General features: G+C 40.1%; 1 protein-coding gene across 2 annotated transcripts; it reads right to left on the reverse strand.

Moving 5' to 3' along the window:
• Positions 1–278: 278 nt before the first annotated feature.
• On the reverse strand, positions 279–19,811 carry LOC129721467 (uncharacterized). 2 transcript variants are annotated; one of them, XM_055674043.1, is made up of 3 exons: positions 19,070–19,811; positions 2,242–2,581; positions 279–2,161 (listed from the first exon to the last, which is right to left on the reverse strand). In XM_055674043.1, the coding sequence occupies exons 2-3, from the start codon at positions 2,261–2,263 to the stop codon at positions 1,887–1,889; spliced, it is 297 nt and encodes a 98-aa protein (XP_055530018.1). In that variant the 5' UTR covers positions 2,264–2,581; positions 19,070–19,811; the 3' UTR covers positions 279–1,886. The 2 variants fall into 2 exon arrangements, with proteins under 2 accessions (XP_055530018.1, XP_055530017.1); XM_055674042.1 differs by lacking the exon at positions 19,070–19,811 and adding an exon at positions 2,952–2,995.
• Between the last annotated feature and the right edge of the window lie 1,795 nt (positions 19,812–21,606).

Genomic DNA, 21,606 nt, shown 5'->3' on the forward strand with positions numbered 1-21,606 from the left:
TTGTGCTTATTAAATGAGCAATCGGCTTGCGAAAAAATAAACACGAGTGATAATTTTTTTTTTTTTTTGGCACCTATATTCGCCTGTACTCTTCTAAAAAAACTGTCATAAGTCCTACATCGATCCAAAAAAAGTCGGACTGAAAATATTTCCAGGTTGTAAATTTTAACGATTTAAAAAAGATTAGGCATGATTTATTTAGTGATATCTTGAGAGATGTGGTATTATCAATTCAGTTATTTCTGGCATTTCGGATTGACGATGTCATGCTATTTTTTTCTTATCTCTGTATTAAATATTATTTATACTTCTCTAAACAATGTTATCACTTTACAAGGTACCCTAACCTATTCGATTTCAATCGTTCAATATCACTTTATCCTTTTTAGTATAATAAAATACAACAATAAAAACCATATATATACATATATAAATTTGTTCTTTGCTCCTGTTTATCTTGGCCATCTGACGCCAGCATCACATTTCGGTTCGGTTTTGCAGATCTCTGCCATTCGAAACTTCCACACATTCTTTTCCAACGAATTGTCAATATTTACATCGTTTTAAAAATTACCCATCGTTTCACGAGCACGATAAACCTGTCAATCTGCGCAGTGATCAGTTAACAATGCCCCAGAGAAAAAAAGCGAAAACAACCCAATATCCTCATTTATCGTCTGCAGGTACATTTTTGCGGAGTGGAAAACCGATAGAATTCAGTCTATAAGTATTTACAAACACAACAACCGACCCACGAGTGAGCGGAGAATTCGCAGAAATCTATCAGGTCTTTCGTGCTACGTGCCGATCGGCTTGCACTGGTTTGCGCGCCACAAAAGCGATCGATTTTGCGTGAACTGGCAAAGAAAAACGCTCACTACTCGCATAACAGCCGGAGACAGCGCACCTCCGGCCGTCCGGTTGACCTCCGGGCGCAGAAACAAGCGGAGGGACTATTTTCGACTCGGGGTGCGCTAGCCTCGAATATCGGAACGGCACATGGCTCCGCATGTCTGCATATCGCGTTTCCGTACACCAATTCCCAGCCGCAAAATATTCTGCGCGTTTGCTTTGTTATTCGCTTCCCCCCGCCGCGTCTAGATGGAGTAGCAAATTTTTCGCTTTCCATTTCGACATTGATGGGAAAATTGCTCTCTAAAAATATGGGTGTGTTCTCGACAGCGAATTATCTCGATTCGTTTGCTGTCCTACCACCCACCGTTCCATCAGACTGGGTGGTAGGCGCTAGCGTTGCTTTTTTTATACGTTTTTTTTCGTTCGCTATTTGTTTATGTTGTTTTCCCGGCTGCAACACCTGGCGGGAAAGTGCATGCTGTTGAACGTTCCTAAAGCTATTCTGGAACTACTCAACATCGTGGGACATTCCTCGCTTTTTGCTTATCACTACCTCCTATAGCTAAACATAATACAAATCTACTCGGAGAACTGTTTGAGAATGTGAAAAACTACAAAACTGATTGTGGATTGCACCGCACAATCTGCTCAAGATAAGGCACCTCGTGATTTTTCACCTAACCAAATCGATTTGCGCTAATAAATATTCACGTACGACCGACTTGATCGATCGAAACGTGCCTATAAACTACGACGCTAAAGCTATCGGTTTAAATATTCTAACTTATTGCTTTCAACGTTCTTTACAGTGCTTTAGTACAGCCAAGAGCAAACCCATGTGTGGTGAAATTGCCTTAAAAAACCTCATAGCAAGGAAATCGACTTCGAGTCTACTTAAACTACAATATTAGTGGTCCATGTTACTAGTCTGTGTGTAGTGTGTAGCATTCACGAGTAAGCGCGATAATACATCGCTTTCTAAAGTATCCAAGCATATTGCTTTCTAGTGTCTAAACCTAACATCGTAGAACCTACGTTGACCCTATCAGGAACCAGGGCAGGACGACGGTTACCGCGATTGCTGCCACGCAGGTTGCACACACTACCAGCATGTTCGAAAGGTGCCGCTCGTTGTGCTCTTTCTGCTCGCTGTCGGTGATGAGCAGCTGATCCTCGCCTGGATCCCGTGTGAACTCCAGCACTTCCACATCGTAGCGAAACTTAACCTTGGACGACTCTCGACGCCAGAAAAGATGACCGGAGTCACGTCGCTCCAGGCACCAGATTGGTTCTTGCGGGGGAATTGCTGTTGGTGAATGAAAAAGCGATAGCTGAATAGGTGTTCAAAGTTCACAAATGTGATTCCAAAGGAAAAAAAAACCTTACCTGAAATAGTCATTGCGTCCATAAAAGGTGCTCAATCACGCTCGTTGATAATAATCCCTCGGGCCTTTGTCCAAAGCTTGGGTTTAAAATTGTTATCCGTAGAAAAAAAAACCCACCTCCGTTAAGGCTCGTGTTATCGCGTTCCCGGTCGGACTTTCGTTATTGCTAATCGACTGTTTGGTTTGATAATACTTTTTTTGCAACCAAGCAAAAGCAGTATACCACTTTCGAGCAGTTGATAGTCGAACAAAGGTCGCTCGCCCGGTGTGCTGCCGCTTGCGGCACAGGGAACGGCCGGTCAGGTGAAATAAGCCGGGCTACAGCCGATTTGAGCTGGCAACTGGAAATAGAGACAAGCGAAAATTTTGCATTAATAAACAATCAGACCTGTGCCTGTGCTTCGAGCTGATTATTTGTGGGCTGCAGTTGTTTGACCTCGCGAGCTCGAGTGTGATTTTCCGGCTCATATTTTATTCAGTTTTGGTTGAACGAAATTGGGCACGACGTTGACATGTGGGGTGAAAGCACTAAATTCTAGGACGAGAGAAATAAATTTAGGACATTTGGTGCACAGTCAGAGGGGCTGTTTGCTATACGTTTCTATAACAGCGAGCAACCAATTTCACATTTAATATTCTAGCGCTATAAAATACACTAAAATTATTATTCTCAGTTGAGTTATGAGCTCATCTAACTGAAAAACTACCTACCAAAAGCCACTAGCATCCTAACTCAAATGGCAACCGACAACCTTAGCTCTGTTAATTTAAATGATGAAGAAAACCTCATACTCGAGTAGGATGTTGAAATTTGCCAGTCACTGCCAGACGTGAATAACCGGTTTATTCTTGATTCCGTTCTATCCTGGTTTCATCAAGTGAAAATTAAGCATACATGTATTTGAAGAATAAATGATAAAAACACTCTTCAAACGTAATGTCATAAGGTTTGAAAGTTTGGCACGATTCGCAAAACAACAACAAAAGAATCTGGTAATGGTTTTCATTACACTTTGCAACGTTTCTCAGGTAATTTGATGACAACAAGAAAATTAGTAAACAAAAATACCTAAATTGTAAGTAAGCAAAACAAGTCTTATGAAAATAGAAATTTTATTTTATTAGAGTCTGGATACGCATGTTTCATTACAGCTGAAGAATATAATTGCAAGTAGTAGTTTTTAAATGCATTCCAACATAAAAAAACTAAATAACCATTGATCTTGAAGACAGGCTTGTTATTCTCCTCAATATGTGTGGAAAGAGTAGACTGAATATTCACCGCTCATTCCATGCTACGTGAAGCAATTTTTTGCTTTAAGCTTTTTTCTTCTGTTTTGTGCTGTGTTTTTGCCGCTCGCAGAAAAATTATTACAATTGCTTTTTACACCACAGCTGCAACTGAGCGAAACAAGAGTGGTGAATCACTCTACGCGGTGCGCAATGCTGAGATAAACTCGATAGCATTCGAAGAGCAAACATACTTGGGCATCTGGATTTATTTTTCAGTCAGTTTCGAGATGCAAAAAAAAATTGCAAACTTTGTATACAGGGATTTTAGGTGCCGAGAAAGCTGACGAAGATAGTTCAAGATCCCTCCCTATTTTGGAAGCGAGGGGTCCCATACAAATAAAACTCAAATTCCTGCACATCTCGAGAACTAATCAAATAAATGAAACCAAATTTGGCATGTGGATGTTTTTAGGGGTGACAAATATATCAATGGTGGTTCGACACTCCTTCTTCTTCCGTAGGGGAGGGGTCCTAAACAAATTTCTGCACATCTCGAAAACTCATCAAGTGAGTGAAACCAAATTTGGCATGTAAAGGTTCTCATGGCAAAAAATATTTCCATGGTGGTTTATCACTCCTCCCTCTTCTAAAATGGAGGGGACTCATACAAATGAAACACGAAGTTCAGGACGACACCAATCAAGAAAATAAAACCAAATTTGGCATGTGGAAGCTTTAGCAGTAACAAATATGTCTATGGTGTTTTGGCACCCTTCTCTCCTCTGGAAGAGAGGGGCGCAATGCAAATGAAACACAAACATCTGGACATCTCGAGGACTAATCAAGTAAATGGCACCAAATTTGACATGTGCTGGTTTTTGAGCGCAAGAAATATTTTCATGGTGGTTCGATACCCCTCCCTCTTCTGGATACGAGGGCTAAATTTCTGCATTACTCGGAAATCAATCAAGCAAATGGATTAACTTTTTTTTTCTCGCTTATTTTCCGTCGGTCTAGTTCCGCCACTGTTGTGGCCAATCACCGACGCCCAGGGAGGCGACTCCACACCCAGGTCCCTAACTCACGACCCATTTATTAACGGACCGGCGCCAACGGCTTTACTTTCTCATGCGATGGAAGGCGTGATCACAGAGATTTTTCGCCTCAGAAAATCTCCCGGTGTCGGCTAGGATTTAATCTAGACCAGTTGGGTAGGTTGTGAGTGGATCACGCCACCTCACAACCATCGACACCTATGTCGGCGGTGGGATACGAACCCAGGCGTCGAGCGTGGTTGGCGGAGACGTTACCAACCACACTAGGCCCCCGCTCTTTGTGAAGTTTTGTCGTTCATAAAATTCACATTTGATATGTGGCGGTTTTTGGGGGTAAGAAATGTTTCTATGATGGTTGAAAACTCCTCCATACCCTGGAGGAAAAAGGAAGAGGGGTCTCCCATACAAATTGAAATATTTGATTTTCAACTAATTTTTCCGGATTCCAATTTTTGATCGGGATGATACACAGGAGCCAAAAATAGACTCCCGCCGCCATTTTTAAACTTAGTATGGAAATTTCGGGTCTCTGTGAAACAGCCGAACATGACCGAATTCCATCCAAATTCAAATGTCATGTTGAAATCCAAGACGGCGACTTCCGGTTCCTGCAAAACAGCGACAAATGATCAAATACCATCCAATATGTACATTTCCAGAACCAAAATGACACCAGAGACCAAATTGACTTCACATACCATTTTGAAATCCAAGACGACGACTTCCAGCTTCTAAAAAACAGTCAAAAGTGACCGAATACCATCCAAAATGGATATTACTAGAATCCAGGTGATGTACAGAAGCGATAAGACGAGGATGTTCTCATTAGTTTGATCATCTTGGATATAGGATTCGTCATGCATTTGCAGACTACAAACATATCGCAAGGAATTAATCAATTTGGAATGTTTAAAATTATTTATGTTAAATAAAAAAAAAATAGGCGGTACGAAGTTCTAGTTGATAATAAAAATGAAGCAAAAATTTCGACAGAATTAAGTCAATTGACAAAAAAGACAGAAAAGGTCACAATAAAAGAGCAACAGAAAAGGCAATAGAAATGACAAACGAATTAATGAGAAAAAATCACAGCAAAAAAACACAAAATAAACGTCGTAAAAGAATTAACTTAAATCTCAAAACTTATGAGAATGTCATGAATGATAAAAGCAACAGATATGTTAAAAATAATGAAAATAAGCAGTATGACAAAGATGATAAAAATAAACAATGGAATTGTAGTATAAAATATAAAATATAAAAATTAACTATAATGACAGAAATAATAAATATCAAAGGGAAAGTAAGAAAACAACAGAAACTGCTACAGAAAAAGCAACCATATTCAAAACAAAAAGTACTACCAAAATGGCCTAAACAACTGATTAAATTGACATAAATTGCAAAAAACAGTGATTTAGATTTAAAAAAGACAAAAATTGCAAGAACGAAAGTATACCTAGTATAACAACAATGAAACCAAAGATGAAACTGACAGGAAAAAAATACAAAAATAACAAGAAAGAAAGAACGAATAAGACAAAAATGACATAAAAAACGACGAAATTGATAATTAGGAAAAACGCCACAAATGGTCTAAATGACAAAAAAGCTCAAAATAGCAAAAAAGGATAAATACAAAGAACAAAATAACAAAATACAGATATGAAATAAATTAAAACAAGTACAGAAGCTACCGGAATTACAGAAAAAAAACAAACAAAACTTGTAGCAAAAAGTAACCGAAAATGACAACAAACGATATAAAAATATCTGATAAAATTGACAACAATTACCAATATGACGAAACTAACTAAAAATGAACGACACCAAGATATGTAGCAACAAAACGGCAACCAGATTGATAATACCAATTGACATTGGGCGACTGATAAAATTTGGCATACATTACCAAATTGACTAGAGCGATAAGAATGACAACTATGAGTAAAATTATCAAAACTACAAAAATGACCGAAAGTTGAAGAGAACAGAACAATACAATAGTAACCAAAATGACAACAAAAATGTTTGTTTAAATAACGCGCAAAAATCAACACGAAACTCACTAGAGAATTGATATAAATGACAGCCAAAACATGACAAAAACAGTAAAATACAAAAAAGACAACAATGATAAAATGACGCACATGACAAAAATGGTAAAATTGATATTCGTAATTATCAGAAATGATAAAAATTATAAAAATAATAGGTTCGCAACTCAGTTCTCGCTGTTTGTCAATAGATGGCGCCAGCAGTAAGGGCTGGCCGGTTTTGACATATCTAAAACATAATGAATAAAACTGAGGCGTTTGGTAGAAAATTACTTTGACATGTTAGTGATTTTATTGAGACGACATATACACTGAGGTCTTTTTTACGCGGAGAATGCGATCAAAATTTGTATGGGTCCACGTGGAATTAGATTTTTTTGAGTTGAAAATATTATGAAGAAAACCGGATTAAACGGATATATGATAACTTTTGGCCTAAAACAGAAAACGTGATTGAAACGAAGTCGTTACCTTGTAGCGTTTTTATGTAATGGAGTAAAGTAACCCGCGTAAAAAAGACCTTACTGTACTCTCATTTTATGTGAAAATGTTCAATTTTGCGTCACATGACTATCTTTTGCGGGAAGTGGTAATTTTCTCATTTTCATCAAAGAAGGCAGTGGCTGAAGCGCATCGAGGGTTAAAAAAATGTACGTAAAAGCTTCCCAAAGTGAAACAACGTCTAGGGATTTAGTTCTGTCGTTTCAAAGACGGTAATTTTGATGACTGTCTACATGAAGAAAGGCTAAAATTGATGGATCCATAAAAAAAAGTTGCGTTAAAAAACAGCGAGAACTTAGTTGCGCTCCTAATACAACAAAATTGGCAAGAGAGACTGCCAAATTGACACTTATTACAAAAATTCACAGGATAAAAAATATGCTAGAAATTACGGAAATCACCTAGAACAGCGGTTCTCAACCTGGGGTACGCGTACCCCTGGGGGTACTCGAAAGCCTTCAGGGGGTATGCGAAAGAAAAATCAGTAATGGCGGACAAAGCAATTTTTCTTTATAATACTTTATTTATTGTTCAATCTTGCTGTTAAAACATGACTGTAGCAATCAAACAAACGTTAGTTCAATTTGAAACCTGAACTAGACAACCACAACATGATCTACTACTATTTTCTCCCACTCTGCGAGAACATTCCAAGCAACGGGGTACAATTGATAAGAAAAACATCGCTAAGGGGTACGCGAACCAAAAAAGGTTGAGAACCGCTGACCTAGAAGGAAAAGAAAACCAAATGTTAACTACAAAAATGATGAAATTGATAAAATATAACACAAATTATAAACATAAGGAAATAGTATTCATTCTGTGCCGAACACGCATCAGTACTGGACGTGTTTGGTGATCGGTCCGATAGAGTATAAAACAAAAGACGTGTGAACAAGTGTTGGCATTGTTTGCCTGGTCGAGTGAAATAAATCCGGGTTCAAGGTCGTTCCTTTGTGCAACTGTTTCGCATCGTGACTGCCAGCTGGTGCGTAAGCCGATTTGGCTGCTGGCTGGATTGTGCTACAGCAGTGGACGAGACACAAACGAGGAAAAAGAAGAAGCCATCAGTGTCAGCTAGTCGTATCGCTGTGTGGAGTGATCTCACACCTGGCTCGCTGCTGGTGGCTGTTTAGTGCTGCTGTATTGGTGCTGCTGGCTGTAACGGCTGCTACTTCGAACGATCGGACAACCAACCTTACTGGAAGGGAGAAATAAAAAGGTACGTGTTCTTGTCAGCGCTAGTGCGCTAGACTTAAGATGGATGTAGATCCCTCGCCTCCCGCGCCACCATCCCCGAACCCCTCTGACCCTGACCCTTCTGTTACCCCCTCCCCTGTTCATTCTTCAGTCCCCCCTCGCCCCAGGCTTTACCCAGACGGAGCCCAGGGCAGCTATACTGTTTATTTTCGGCCAAAGGCAGGACCGAAATCGAAAAAGTTGAACCTCTTGCAGATTTCTAAAGACCTGACGAAGGAGTACAAGGGCGTGACCGAAATTTCCAAGGTCCGGCCTAACAAGCTCCGTGTCGTGGTCGGTAACCTGAAAGAGGCCAACGATATAGCTTGCTCTGAGCTCTTCACACGCGAGTATCGCGTTTACATACCCGCACGAGACGTGGAGATCGACGGTGTCATAACCGATTCGAGTCTGTCCGTCGAGTGTATACTACAAAGTGCCAAAGGGTGCTTTAAGAACAAAACGTGTCCCGAAGTAAAGGTGCTCGACTGCAAGCAATTGCGGTCAGCATCGATCATCGGTGGCAAAACAGTATACACTCCGTCAGACTCGTTTCGAGTTACGTTCGCCGGGTCTGCACTACCAAGCCACGTCTCGATCCACCGGGTTCGTCTCCCTGTGAGGCTCTACGTGCCCCGCGTCATGAACTGCCTGAATTGCAAGCAGTTAGGCCATACAGCCGCCTACTGCTGCAATAAGGCACGTTGTGGCAAGTGTGGGGAGTCTCATGCGGAAGATTCTTGCAGTGTTAACGCTGAAAAGTGTATTCACTGCGGAGAAAATCTGCATGAGCTCTCGACATGTGCGGTGTACATGCAGCGCAGGGATAAAATAAAACGGTCTCTCAAAGAGCGTTCAAAGCGTTCCTACGCTGACATGCTGAAGAAGACCGTTACCACTTCTCCCGTTACTTCGAACCCCTTCGATCTGTTGCCCTCTGAGGAAACCGATTCTGACGATTCACCAGCGGGAGCATCTTACGCCAATCCTGGGGAGTCTAGAAAGAGGAAAAGTGTTTCCTCTCCTAAACTTCCCAGAAAAGGTCCTAAGATTTCTCAAAGTGAAATGAAGGTTACAAACAAACCAAACAGTGCTGCGGAAAAACCGAAGCAAACTCCTCCTGGGCTGGCAAATTTAAAGTCCCAGAAGGAGTTCCCAGCACTGCCAGGAACATCTAAAACCCCAGTTGCTCCTTTTACACTCCCAGTTGATGAAACAAACTCTGGATTAGTGAAATTTTCTGACATTGTGGACTGGATTTTTGAAACTTTCAATGTACCCGATCCAATTAAAATTTTTCTTACAGCATTCCTCCCAACAGTTAGATCATTTTTGAAGCAGTTGACTGCCCAATGGCCCCTCCTTGCAGCGATTGTATCCTTCGATGCCTAATTCAACTGCGTATATGAAGGATTCTATCTCTGTCTTACAGTGGAATTGTAGAAGTATTTTACCAAAAATTGATTCGTTTAAAGTTTTGATAAATAAAAACAAATGCGATGCATTTTCCCTTTGTGAAACTTGGCTTACTTCAAATATTGATCTCAACTTCCATGATTTTAATATTATTCGCCTTGATCGAGACACCCCATATGGAGGAGTACTTTTAGGGATTAAAAAGTGCTATTCTTTCTATCGTATTAACCTCCCCTCGATTCCAGGCATCGAAGTTGTCGCATGTCAAATGACAATACAAGGTAAAGAGCTTTGTATTGCCTCAATATATATTCCCCCCAGAGCACAGGTTGGGCAACGGCTGCTCTTTGATTTAATAGAACTTCTTCCCTCGCCACGTTTGATTTTGGGAGACTTCAACTCTCATGGCGTGGCTTGGGGTTCCCCATACAATGATAACCGCTCCTCTTTAATCTATAACCTTTGCGATGACTTCGACATGACTATTTTAAACAACGGTGAAATGACACGTATCCCGAAACCTCCAGCGCGCACAAGCGCTTTGGATCTATCCTTATGTTCGACGTCGCTACGGTTGGATTGCACATGGAAGGTAATCCTCGATCCTCACGGTAGCGACCATCTGCCTATTCTTATTTCAATTACTAACGGGTCAACTCGCATGCGACCAATTGACATTCCGTATGACCTCACACGAAATGTCGATTGGAAGTTATACGAGGAAATGATTTCAAAAGCGGTCGAGTCGATTCAACATCATTCACCACTTGAAGAATACAACCTCCTCGCGGGCTTGATTCTCGACGCCGCGTTGCAAGCCCAAACGAAGAAATATCCCGGCGTAACGATCAAAGAACGGCCTCCCACTCCGTGGTGGGACCAAGAGTGCTCCGATGTCTACACGCAAAGATCCGACGCGTTTAAGGCCTACCAGACGGGAGGTATACCTGGCGACTATTTACGGTATTCGGAGCTTGATACCAAGCTTAAAAGCTTGGCTAAAGCAAAGAAACGTGGATATTGGCGTCGGTTCGTGAACGAGACGTCGAGGGAGACATCGATGAGCACTCTTTGGAACACAGCCCGAAGAATGCGGAATCGCGTAACGGTCAACGAAAGCGAGGAGTCTTCAAGTAGGTGGATATTTGATTTTGCCAGGAAAGTATGTCCGGACTCTGTTCCTGAGCAAAATATTGTTCGCGATGCGTCTCCGGGCCACGACGCGATAGAATCACCTTTTACGATGGCAGAACTTTCAGTTGCCCTCCTGTCCTGTAACAATAACGCGCCTGGATTAGATAGAATCAAATTCAACTTGTTGAAGAATCTACCCGGCAATGCCAAGAGGCGCTTGTTGAACTTGTTCAATAAGTTCCTGGAGCACAACATTGTACCGCAGGATTGGAGGCAAGTGAAGGTGATCGCCATCCAAAAACCAGGGAAACCAGCTTCTAATCACAACTCTTATAGGCCGATTGCAATGCTATCCTGTATCCGGAAATTGATGGAAAAAATGATACTCCGTCGTTTAGACCACTGGGTCGAATCAAATGGTCTACTATCAGAAACTCAATTTGGCTTCCGCCGTGCCAAAGGGACGAATGATTGTCTTGCGTTGCTTTCAACAGATATTCAGCTGGCGTATGCTCGTAAAGAACAAATGGCGTCTGCGTTCTTGGACATTAAGGGGGCTTTTGATTCCGTTTCTATTGACATTCTTTCGGGTAAACTTCACCGACAAGGATTTTCTCCAATTTTGAACAATTTTTTGCACAACTTGTTGTCCGAAAAGCACATGCATTTTACGCATGGCGATTTGGCAACTTTTCGCATTAGCTACATGGGTCTTCCCCAGGGCTCATGTTTAAGCCCCCTTCTTTACAACTTTTATGTAAATGACATCGACGAATGTCTGGCAAATTCATGCACGATAAGACAACTTGCAGACGACAGTGTAATCTCTGTTACAGGAGCCAAAGCTGCCGATTTGCAAGGACCATTGCAAGATACCTTGGACAATTTGTCTGCTTGGGCTTTACAGCTAGGTATCGAATTCTCTCCGGAGAAGACTGAGATAGTAGTTTTTTCTAGGAAGCATGAACCTGCTCAGCTTCAAACACAATTAATGGGTAAAACGATTTCTCAGGTTTTGGTACACAAATATCTTGGTGTCTGGTTCGACTCTAAAGGCACCTGGGGTTGTCACGTGAGGTATCTGATGAAAAAATGTCAACAAAGAGTGAATTTTCTTCGTACAATAACCGGACAATGGTGGGGAGCCCATCCAGGAGACCTTATAAGGCTTTACCAAACAACGATATTGTCTGTTATTGAATACGGGTGTTTCTGCTTCCGCTCCGCAGCAAACACACATTTGATCAAACTGGAGCGAATACAATATCGTTGTTTGCGTATCGCCTTAGGTTGCATGCAGTCGACCCATACGATGAGTTTGGAGGTTTTAGCTGGAGTACTACCATTGAAAAACCGCTTCTGGAGCCTGTCTTCTCGTATTCTAATCAAATGTGAGGTCTTGAACCGTCCCGTGATTGAAAATTTTGAAAGGTTAATCGAACTTAATTCTCAAACCCGTTTTATGACATTGTATTTCAATCACATGTCCCAAAATATTAACCCTTCTTCGAATATTCCAAATCGTGTCGACTTATCAAATACTTCTGATTCTACTGTGTTTTTCGATACATCCATGATAGAAGAAACTCGTGGAATCCCGGATCATTTACGCGTGCAGCAGATCCCTAAAATTTTTTCCAATAAATATCGAAACATCAACTGCGACAATATGTACTACACTGACGGATCACTTCTTGATGGGTCCACTGGCTTCGGTATCTTCAATAACAATTTAACCGTCTCCCATAAGCTCGATAATCCTGCTTCTGTTTACGTCGCAGAATTAGCTGCAATTCAGTACACCCTAGGGATTATCGAAAAAATGCCCACGGACCATTATTTCATCTTTACGGACAGTCTCAGCTCCATTGAGGCTCTCCGATCGATGAAAGATGTTAAGCACTCTCCGTATTTCCTGGGGAAAATACGGGAACATCTGAGTGCTTTATCCGAAAAATCTACTCAGATTACCTTAGCGTGGGTCCCTTCTCACTGCTCGATACCGGGTAATGAGAAAGCGGACTCTTTGGCTAAGGTGGGCGCAACAAACGGTGATATTTATGAAAGACCAATTGCCTTTAATGAATTTTTCGCACTTGTACGTCAGAATACGATCATCAGTTGGCAAAATGCTTGGACCAGAGGGGAATTGGGAAGGTGGTTACATTCCATAATCCCCAAAGTATCGACGAACCCGTGGTTCAAGGGGTTGGATGTAGGTCGGGATTTCATTTGCGTGATGTCCCGGCTTATGTCCAATCACTATAGATTTGACGCGCTCCTCCGTCGTGTTGGGCTCGGGGAAAGTGGTATCTGTGCCTGTGGTGAAGGTTATCACGACATAGAGCATGTGGTTTGGTCATGCCCTGTACACCGTGACGCCAGGTCTAAATTAATAGCTTCCCTGCAGGCCGAGGGTAGACAGCCGGCTGTTCCTGTTCGTGATGTCTTGGCGAGCCGTGACCTATCCTACATGTCCCTTATATACGTTTTCCTGAAATCCATCCACGCCCCAGTCTAGTCCCGTTCCCCTCCGTCTACACCCAACAAAACGACAAGAACACGTTTGAACCTTAAGCACAAAACCAGCAACCAGACCCCGCACAACAGAACCAGGACCCAAGGACTACGAGCCTCTGTCCCAACTCACGACATCGTGGCTCAGCAGAACGAATCCATACATGCCATTCGACGATTATCAGACGACCATTGAACAACAAAACACTGATTGGAAATCCCATGCTAGTTTTAAGTTAGACTTAATTTCAGCTCGTAGTCGGCAGCGAGGATAAAAAATTTGCTTTAGTTTTTAAGTCATCAGATATAATTGGCGCCGTTAAACATTAAATTGTATTTGTGCCGTGTCAAATAAATGTTATGTGAAGAAAAAAAAAAAAAAAAAATAAGGAAATAGTATTAATGACAATAAACAGATGACGAAAATGTAGAAATAACTTAAGTAACTACAAGACGAAATGCTTAATTTGACAAAAAAAAAGAAAAAAAAACAAGGCACAAAATAATAAAAACGCTAAACCGACAATAACCATGGAAAATATACCAAAACGACACAAAAAAGCAGTGATGAAGAGGACAAATATGACAGGCAAACAGAAATATTGAAGAAATTTATTACGTAGATGGCAACTATTATGGTTGTCATGTTGTCAAGATTTTTTATGATTTTACCTTTAAAAAATCTTGACAACATGACGACCATAGCGAAAAGACATGGAAATAATTAAAAAAATGACATAAATGTATCGCGGAGGCATAAATAACTAATGCGATAAAAGTGACCAAAAATGGAAGAGAAGGCATAAACTGTTTTAGTAAATGAAAACAAAATAACAGATAGAATAATAAATGACGAAAGTAAAAAATAAAAAACCTAAGTAATAAAAATGACAGAGATGACAAATAACAAATATTATCAAAATAAAACAAATGACAAAAATTACTTGTGTGAACAGGGGCAAAATGATAACAAACATGAATACAAAAACAACACAAAATTGATTGTATAATGAAAGATAAAATCACAACAAAAATTGATTTACATAATTAACGAAAATAAAAAAAATGATAAAAGTTACTAATATGACACACATTAAAAATTATGATAAAATTGCATGAATGATGAAGGAGGACAATAATAAGAAGAAAAAGCAAAGCCTTGGTGCTACATTCCGATTCGGAACTTGACCTTCTGTTTATTATACACAGACTTCGCAGCCAACCGTTAAGTGTACAGGACAATTGCGGGGCTAGCGCTACGATCCTACTGACACTAACAGTCTCTCCCGAGTCAAGACTCGAACCTACGACGACTGGCTTGTTAGGCCAGCATCGTACCTCGAGACCAGCTGAGGAGGACAATAATATTTATGATAAAAAAAAATTAAATTGAATATAATGATGTAAATGACAAGAGAGGATAATATGTCACGAATTAAAAAACAAAATAATATGAGTAACTAAACAATGCACAGTAATTCAAAAAGTCAAAAAGTGGAACTTAATTCCATAGCGCCTTTCAACTTTATGGTGTTTTCGAAACAATTGTTTTTATGAATAACCTCAAGCTCAAACTGTCAAAAGTTATGAAAAATTTACTATATTGAAAGTAGGAAAACTAACTTTTTTGTCAAAGAGATAGAAGAAAAGTTGTAAAAGATGAAGTGATAGACGAAAAGTTGTAGAAAAACACGAAACGTTGCTATATAAACTCATTGGGCACAACGCTATGAGGTGTAGCATATGGAAGTTACTTAAAATTTCGTTTTTTATACAAGACTATATGATTATTTCAAAAACAAACCAATAAATTGCATTAAAAACCACAAAAATTACCGATTCAGATATTGTCAAGTTATTGAACACTAAATGCATAACTGAATATATTCTAAATAATCTATGACGAACAATTTTCACACAACTTACTTTCAAAGAGATATTTTAAAAGCAACTTCAATATCTTATTAAAGGCATAGGGAGATATGATATCAAAATTTTGTAATATTTTCATATCCATGAATGAAACGTGAATATTTTCCGAATAACACTATAAGTTCTCATAGCTAAATATGTTATTGATGAGTTATGATTTCGTTATGCTCTCCTGCCCGGGTAGTTTGTATTATATTGTATAAATTTCATGTATTTTCGTCTCTACTATTTTGTATTTTCATTCTTGAATTATTTACCTAAACTCAACCTAATCATTGAATATGATTTTTGAACTCAACCTAATCATTGACTAAAACGACCAAAATTCATACCAAGGTCAGTAACCTATTCGAACCATTTCTGCGTTATCAATTATTCCCGATAACCCATGCCAGAAAGTAACAGTACGATCACTTAGACCACTAGGCCGCGCATATAAATTTTCACAACCATTGACTAAAACCCCCGGCAAAGACCCCATTCCGAGCTTGAGCTCGTATCTCTGCTGAGCGCGTTTCGCATATTGCGTTGCAGCAACAACCCCACGCGTTCTGCTCCGTAACCTCCAATCTGACTCCACTTCATTGTCGGTATTTCTTATCTGTCGCAGGGGAGAAAAAAGGCCCGCAAACAATTGAGGATCTGCTTCAGCAGATCCAACAACGACAACGACGACGACGCCGTCGCGTCATGTCGTATCACGTGGCGCGGAACCAGACCTTTGACAAACGTAATCCGGTCCGCTGACGCTTTTCGCTGTGTTAACATTTTCAGTAGTTGTATTTTTACCACTTGATAATTGATCCCATTCTCGATGCGAGACTGAATTGGAACAGTTCCAGTTGACGAACAGATAAGAAGCTGAGCTGAGATAATAGTTTCGAGTGGGGTTGCAAAAAATAATTAAATAAACAAATGAGGATGACGCACGACTGAACCGAGGGACGTCGAACGATGTCAAAACAGTCGGCCGGAGATTTACTACTCGCTTGTGTGTTATCAGGTCGTAAAGGTCTATTTTCTCTCGCCACTGATTGTTTACATTAAATGACACAAAAGCGCTGCTGATGGTGTACACAATATTTCTAATGTTTTGCTTTCGCTACAAAATTTTGTGCAACAAAGCACTGAAGAGGTTGATTGTTTGATTTTATTCCATAAGAGAAGACAACCGTGTAAGTGGATGTACTTGAGTGCGGGTCAATTAAGCGAATTAAGCGCAACATGAACTGAATAATTGAGGTAGACTTTTACAACGTTCCAGCCATACGTACGCTGGTCGAGTGATGAATGCGAATTTCCTGAATATTGATTGCATTTCTTCAATTGGCTCGACTGCGCTTCACTGCTACAAAATCGTCGAGTGATCAACATTTTCGATTGAACTTTCGTCCACTTGTTGAATATGTTAAGCAAGGTCACGGGGGAAAATTTATGCCGGATGATGCTGATGAAGCGTTCTAATTAGGTGTCACCGCACCACAACTATGATCGGCCAAAATTTCAATGAAAATAATTATTTTGAGTGACTAAAATTTACCGACCAAGCGTTGGCTTGGGCGGCACCAAATTGCATTAATGCATGAAAGTGGTTTTGACGTCAGATTGAGGAATAGCTGTTGCTGCGTTGTGAACTCGATTATATCATACTATTAGCGGGCCGTGGCCGCCGAGGGGCACAGCTGGTAAACGAATAAATATAAAATTGATCCAAACTAATTTTGTAACCCTTCAAAGTGTGCCTTGAAGCGCAGAGTTTTCGCTCGGTTCAGTACTCACGAGTTTGTGAGGATTGATCGGTATAAGTGCTAATGAAAAGGTCATGCAGATATTTCCTGCTGAAGAGCTAAAGTCTGCTCTGTTGACGAATTTTAATTAGAAGGTTTTTAGGCTTCCAATATCGCTCAAAACCAATATTGAAACAATTTGAATATTTCGATTGAATCGAACCTGAACTGAAAACTTAATCTGAAAATTTAATGAAACTTTGTGGGTGTGTAGGCTTTACTATCCTAAGCAACTTTGCTCTTTTTTTTATTTATCGATACATACTAACATAAGGACTGATTTGTTATAAATAGATATATCTGAACAAAAGTGTCTGAGCTCTTATAAAAAATATTTTAAAAATTGAATATGAAGTTCTATACGAAAATATTATTCCTTAAAAAATAAAAACTGATTTAATAACAGTTATATGAGATTGTGTACCCAGAATAAGTTTTTTAGATAGACAATTTAGTTTATGTCCTCCTGGAAGTACATTAATGACAAAAAAATAGAGAAAAGCTGTCAAAAGATAACTTCTAGGGTATTATCTGAGCTTTCATTCAAAAATAAAGAAAAAATAGTTTGAAATTCTACACTACAAAAATATTTTTGAAACAAAAATTATTTTCAAAACAAATTTTTTATGTCAGATTTATCTCGAAATAGGTTTTACGATAGACAATACAGTTACCTAAACTCTTCTAGACAAGCCAAAATGGGCACTCTTAAGAAAAAAGGATTCTTAAACAAAAACTTTTTCATGTGTGACGTTTACGCTGTTTCACATTTTTTGTGCCTTAGACTATAACCAATAATGACAAGAGTAAGAAAAAAGTACTCAAAAAGATGCAAAGTTCCCTGGGGTGGTAAGGCGAATTCTAAGAGGGTGCTTCCAACATCGGGTCGAGTTGGCGCGAAATCCTTGTTTTGTCGGAATTGTAATGAATAACAATGATGAATAACAAAAATTACTTAGGATATTAGAAAGTGAACAAATACCAAAAAATAAAATAAATGTGGGCCAGTTTTGAAAGTTTAAAAATAAATTCTCTACAAAAATGCAACTAAATTATTGTAGTCCCGCATAACAAAAGATGCCCCGCACAACGGCATCAACCATTTCAATTCAGCCAGATCGAAAACATTAGAGACCTATTTTTGTGTGTGACATTCAACGAACGATCGCATTCAGAGTTGGCAATCAGGATTGCGTTTAAGTTCAATTGCATGTTCAAAATGTCACCATGATGAAAAAATAGAATCTAATGCTGATCTACACGTGATCGCTAGAAGAAGAAAAAAAACACAAGTAGATCGAATGACTCCAGCTTGTCTGTGAAGCCAATCAAGTTACAATCAGCTAATCCTAGCCAATTCGAGCCAGTCAGCAGCAAAGATCACGCGTTCATCATGATCAACGCAGCCACAGTCACAGATCGCCACAGATTAAATGCCAATCAACGCGGGATGGATCATAACCTGTGGGCGCATGATAGGGGTTTAAAACGCGAGTTGGTTATGAAAAACAAAAAGCTCTACAGGACAAAGGGTTTCCTGTACGTGTAACATCTGGACTCGACCCACTTTCGACAGTAATAACAGTGGTTCAACAAACCGAGACAAAATGGAAAATTGTCCATTCGGCAAGACGACGCAATTAAGTTTCGAAAAACAAAAAGATGATTCAAGTCTATTTATAGACGACGTGGTGCGTCAAGGTCATTCCGCCTGGAGGGGTTGCACTGCTGCTGACGCGCCCCGTTTCATTTCTCGAGTGTGCGTTCATGTACCTACAACCGTGTATATGTGCTGCAATGCTACATACACGTGGCAGGTGTTGTGAGCTGATACGGCTGATACCCACTGATAGACACAGGTAAGGTAGGTGATGCGTGTTATCTAGGTCGAAACCAGCCACAGCTGTTGTCAAGGCCTATCCGTATCAAGCGGCTTAGTGGTGAGAATCGAAAATTACCTTTTGACTTTGCTCCGATTCCAGCAGTCCGGCGTCCTCCAAAAACCGTAAAAATGGTGATTCAAATTTTCGCAACTTCTTTTGCTGCGTGCCAAGTTTCTCTCGTACCGAACCGCCTTTCTATGTGCACAAGTTTTTGCTGCTTTAAAAGCTGAACCGCTTCTGATTTCACGAGCACTCCTTTTGAGCAGCTTAGATTGCACTGAGTTGATTACTGGTTATTACTACACTGCCACTGATATTTTTTTTGCTTTAACAACTTGATTGTGTCGTTGCAGAAAACTGCACCCATCTGTTGTGACACAGGTCACAGAACACACGAAGCGGTGCCGCTGCGGGTTCATTCATCAACAAGGAAAACCAATTTGCATAAAACAAAGTTTTATTTTTTTGCGGACACAACACTGCCCTGCCCACCTGGTCACTCGCGTTGTTTAACTAAAGGGCTAGCCAATCTAACGTAGCGACGGCGACCTAATGACCCAAACCGGGTACGTCACCCAACAACAATCTACAGGTAGCTACCACTAACGAGGGTTCTCTGGCTTTGTGTGTTTCTTTTACTGTGACAAACAAACAATAGTGTCTTAATTCAGGTTGAAGCACAACTCGCGAATCAGTTTGGCGGATTTTCCGATTCTCGGAACGCGCGACTTTCGCTTTTTTTTCGAGAGACGGTTATGTACGTGTTGTCCAAGCGCTGGCAAACTAGCGACTGAAGTCGCTCGCCACACTTTCGGCGCAGTGTTTGCTACTGTAGTGAGGTGGAAATCGCTGCCGGTCGCGGTCAGACGGAGGTGATTGGATTGGAGGTGTGTTGTTTACTCACATAATGGAATTTTCATAACCAAAGCGCTTTGTAGTATAGTAGCTGCGAATGGTACGAGTAAGATAGTGCCATAATAACAATTTCACTACACACCGTAACTCTTTCTTTGTTTGGAATACGCAGACAAACGAACGAGCGGTCGTGGCAGCAGGGTGGTTGTTTTATTTTCTTGGGGAGAAATTTTCTCATAAACCTACCCGTTTAGACGACTTTGCTTTTATACTGAAGCACTCTTTGAAAATGGAAATTAAGCTGATCAGTTGTTAGATCAGATTTCAAATGTTTTTTTTAAGGATTACATTGCGTCAAAAATTTCAAGGTCCAGTTTATTCATACATATTTTACAAGATTGCTTTACTTTCTTAAAACATGTATCAATGAGGCTGACAAAACAAATTTCACCGTCATGGCTAATTGAAAATCTATTCGTGTGTACTCAAGGAATAAATCGTATTATAGGTCGGACTCGATTTTGCGGAGACTCGATTATCCGGGATTCGATTACCCGGAATTTCATTTTTTTGCTGTTCGTTTTCAATTTTTGAAGTAGAATACTTCTCTCAGGAAGTTCGGCTACATAGGGATGTGAAATGAAAATCTAAAACCGAAAAAAGTGAAAAATATGTCCAATTTCAAATGCTAATAAATCGGTTAGTATTCGATGGATTTCCTCCGTTCTTGCAGCAATAGATTGGAAAATCTTCTAAGATTCTTCCCAAAATAAGATAATTGTAATTTTATTATTCACACTATTGTACTATTGAAAACAGTCAAGCCTTGTCAAAACGAAAAATTCGACCTCTGATTGGTCGTTATATGCTTGCTTCCCAAGCACAGTCGACAGGATCATATACCTTGCAATTGAAAACATGCTATTTGGCCTATATAAGAGTCTGTTTCAGCCGGAGCCGCTCATAATAGTTCTAGACAGCGACAACAGCAGTCGTCCTTCCTTAGCAGCAGCACTAGCCATGTTGGATGGTTGGTCACCACGTCTCAGGAGCAGCGCGGTTTTTCTCAGCGTGTGTCGCCAGACAGCCATTATTCCCCCCGTGTTGGGGCAGCATGAAGATTGCCACAGGAAATCCAATTTCGGAAATCAAAATGCTTTTTTCAAGGAAAATAAACAAGTCATTGAAAGTTAATAATTTTTGTCAACGCCAGCAAACATTCTGTGTTGCATCCTAGCAATTTAAATTTGTCGCACCCGTCGAATTTACTGAATGTGAAATAGCTTCCATAGTGCATGCTGTCCGTGTGTCTTAATTCCCCCAATGTTAGGGCAGCTCAAAGGTTGTAATTAGCAACCGATTTTGAACCGCAACATGCTTTTTTCAAGGCAAATGAAAAAATAATTGAAGGTTAATAATTTTCTGGCATCAACACGAGCAGACATTCTGTGCGGGATGCAATCAAACTCTGTTGTAGTTGTCTAATTTTCACTTTATTTAGTAAACCCCCCACTGTAGGGGCAGCGCAAAGGCTGCGATCAGCATAACCCACATTAAATCATAAACTGCCCTGTTAGAACGCGTTCACAAAAGCAGTTAGTTCGACTATGCAGAGCTAATATGAAGTCGATTCAATTAATCAGCATAAACAGAATTTTGCCGTCTCCCAGCTGCCAAGTTGCAACATGATGCAACACGCAACAGCGAGCAAACGAAATCGCTCGATGTTACAAACTGCAATAAGATACGGGTTAAAA

Source organism: Wyeomyia smithii, chromosome 2 (genome assembly GCF_029784165.1).
Source record: "Wyeomyia smithii strain HCP4-BCI-WySm-NY-G18 chromosome 2, ASM2978416v1, whole genome shotgun sequence".
In the NCBI taxonomy this organism is placed as follows: Eukaryota; Metazoa; Arthropoda; class Insecta; order Diptera; family Culicidae; genus Wyeomyia; species Wyeomyia smithii.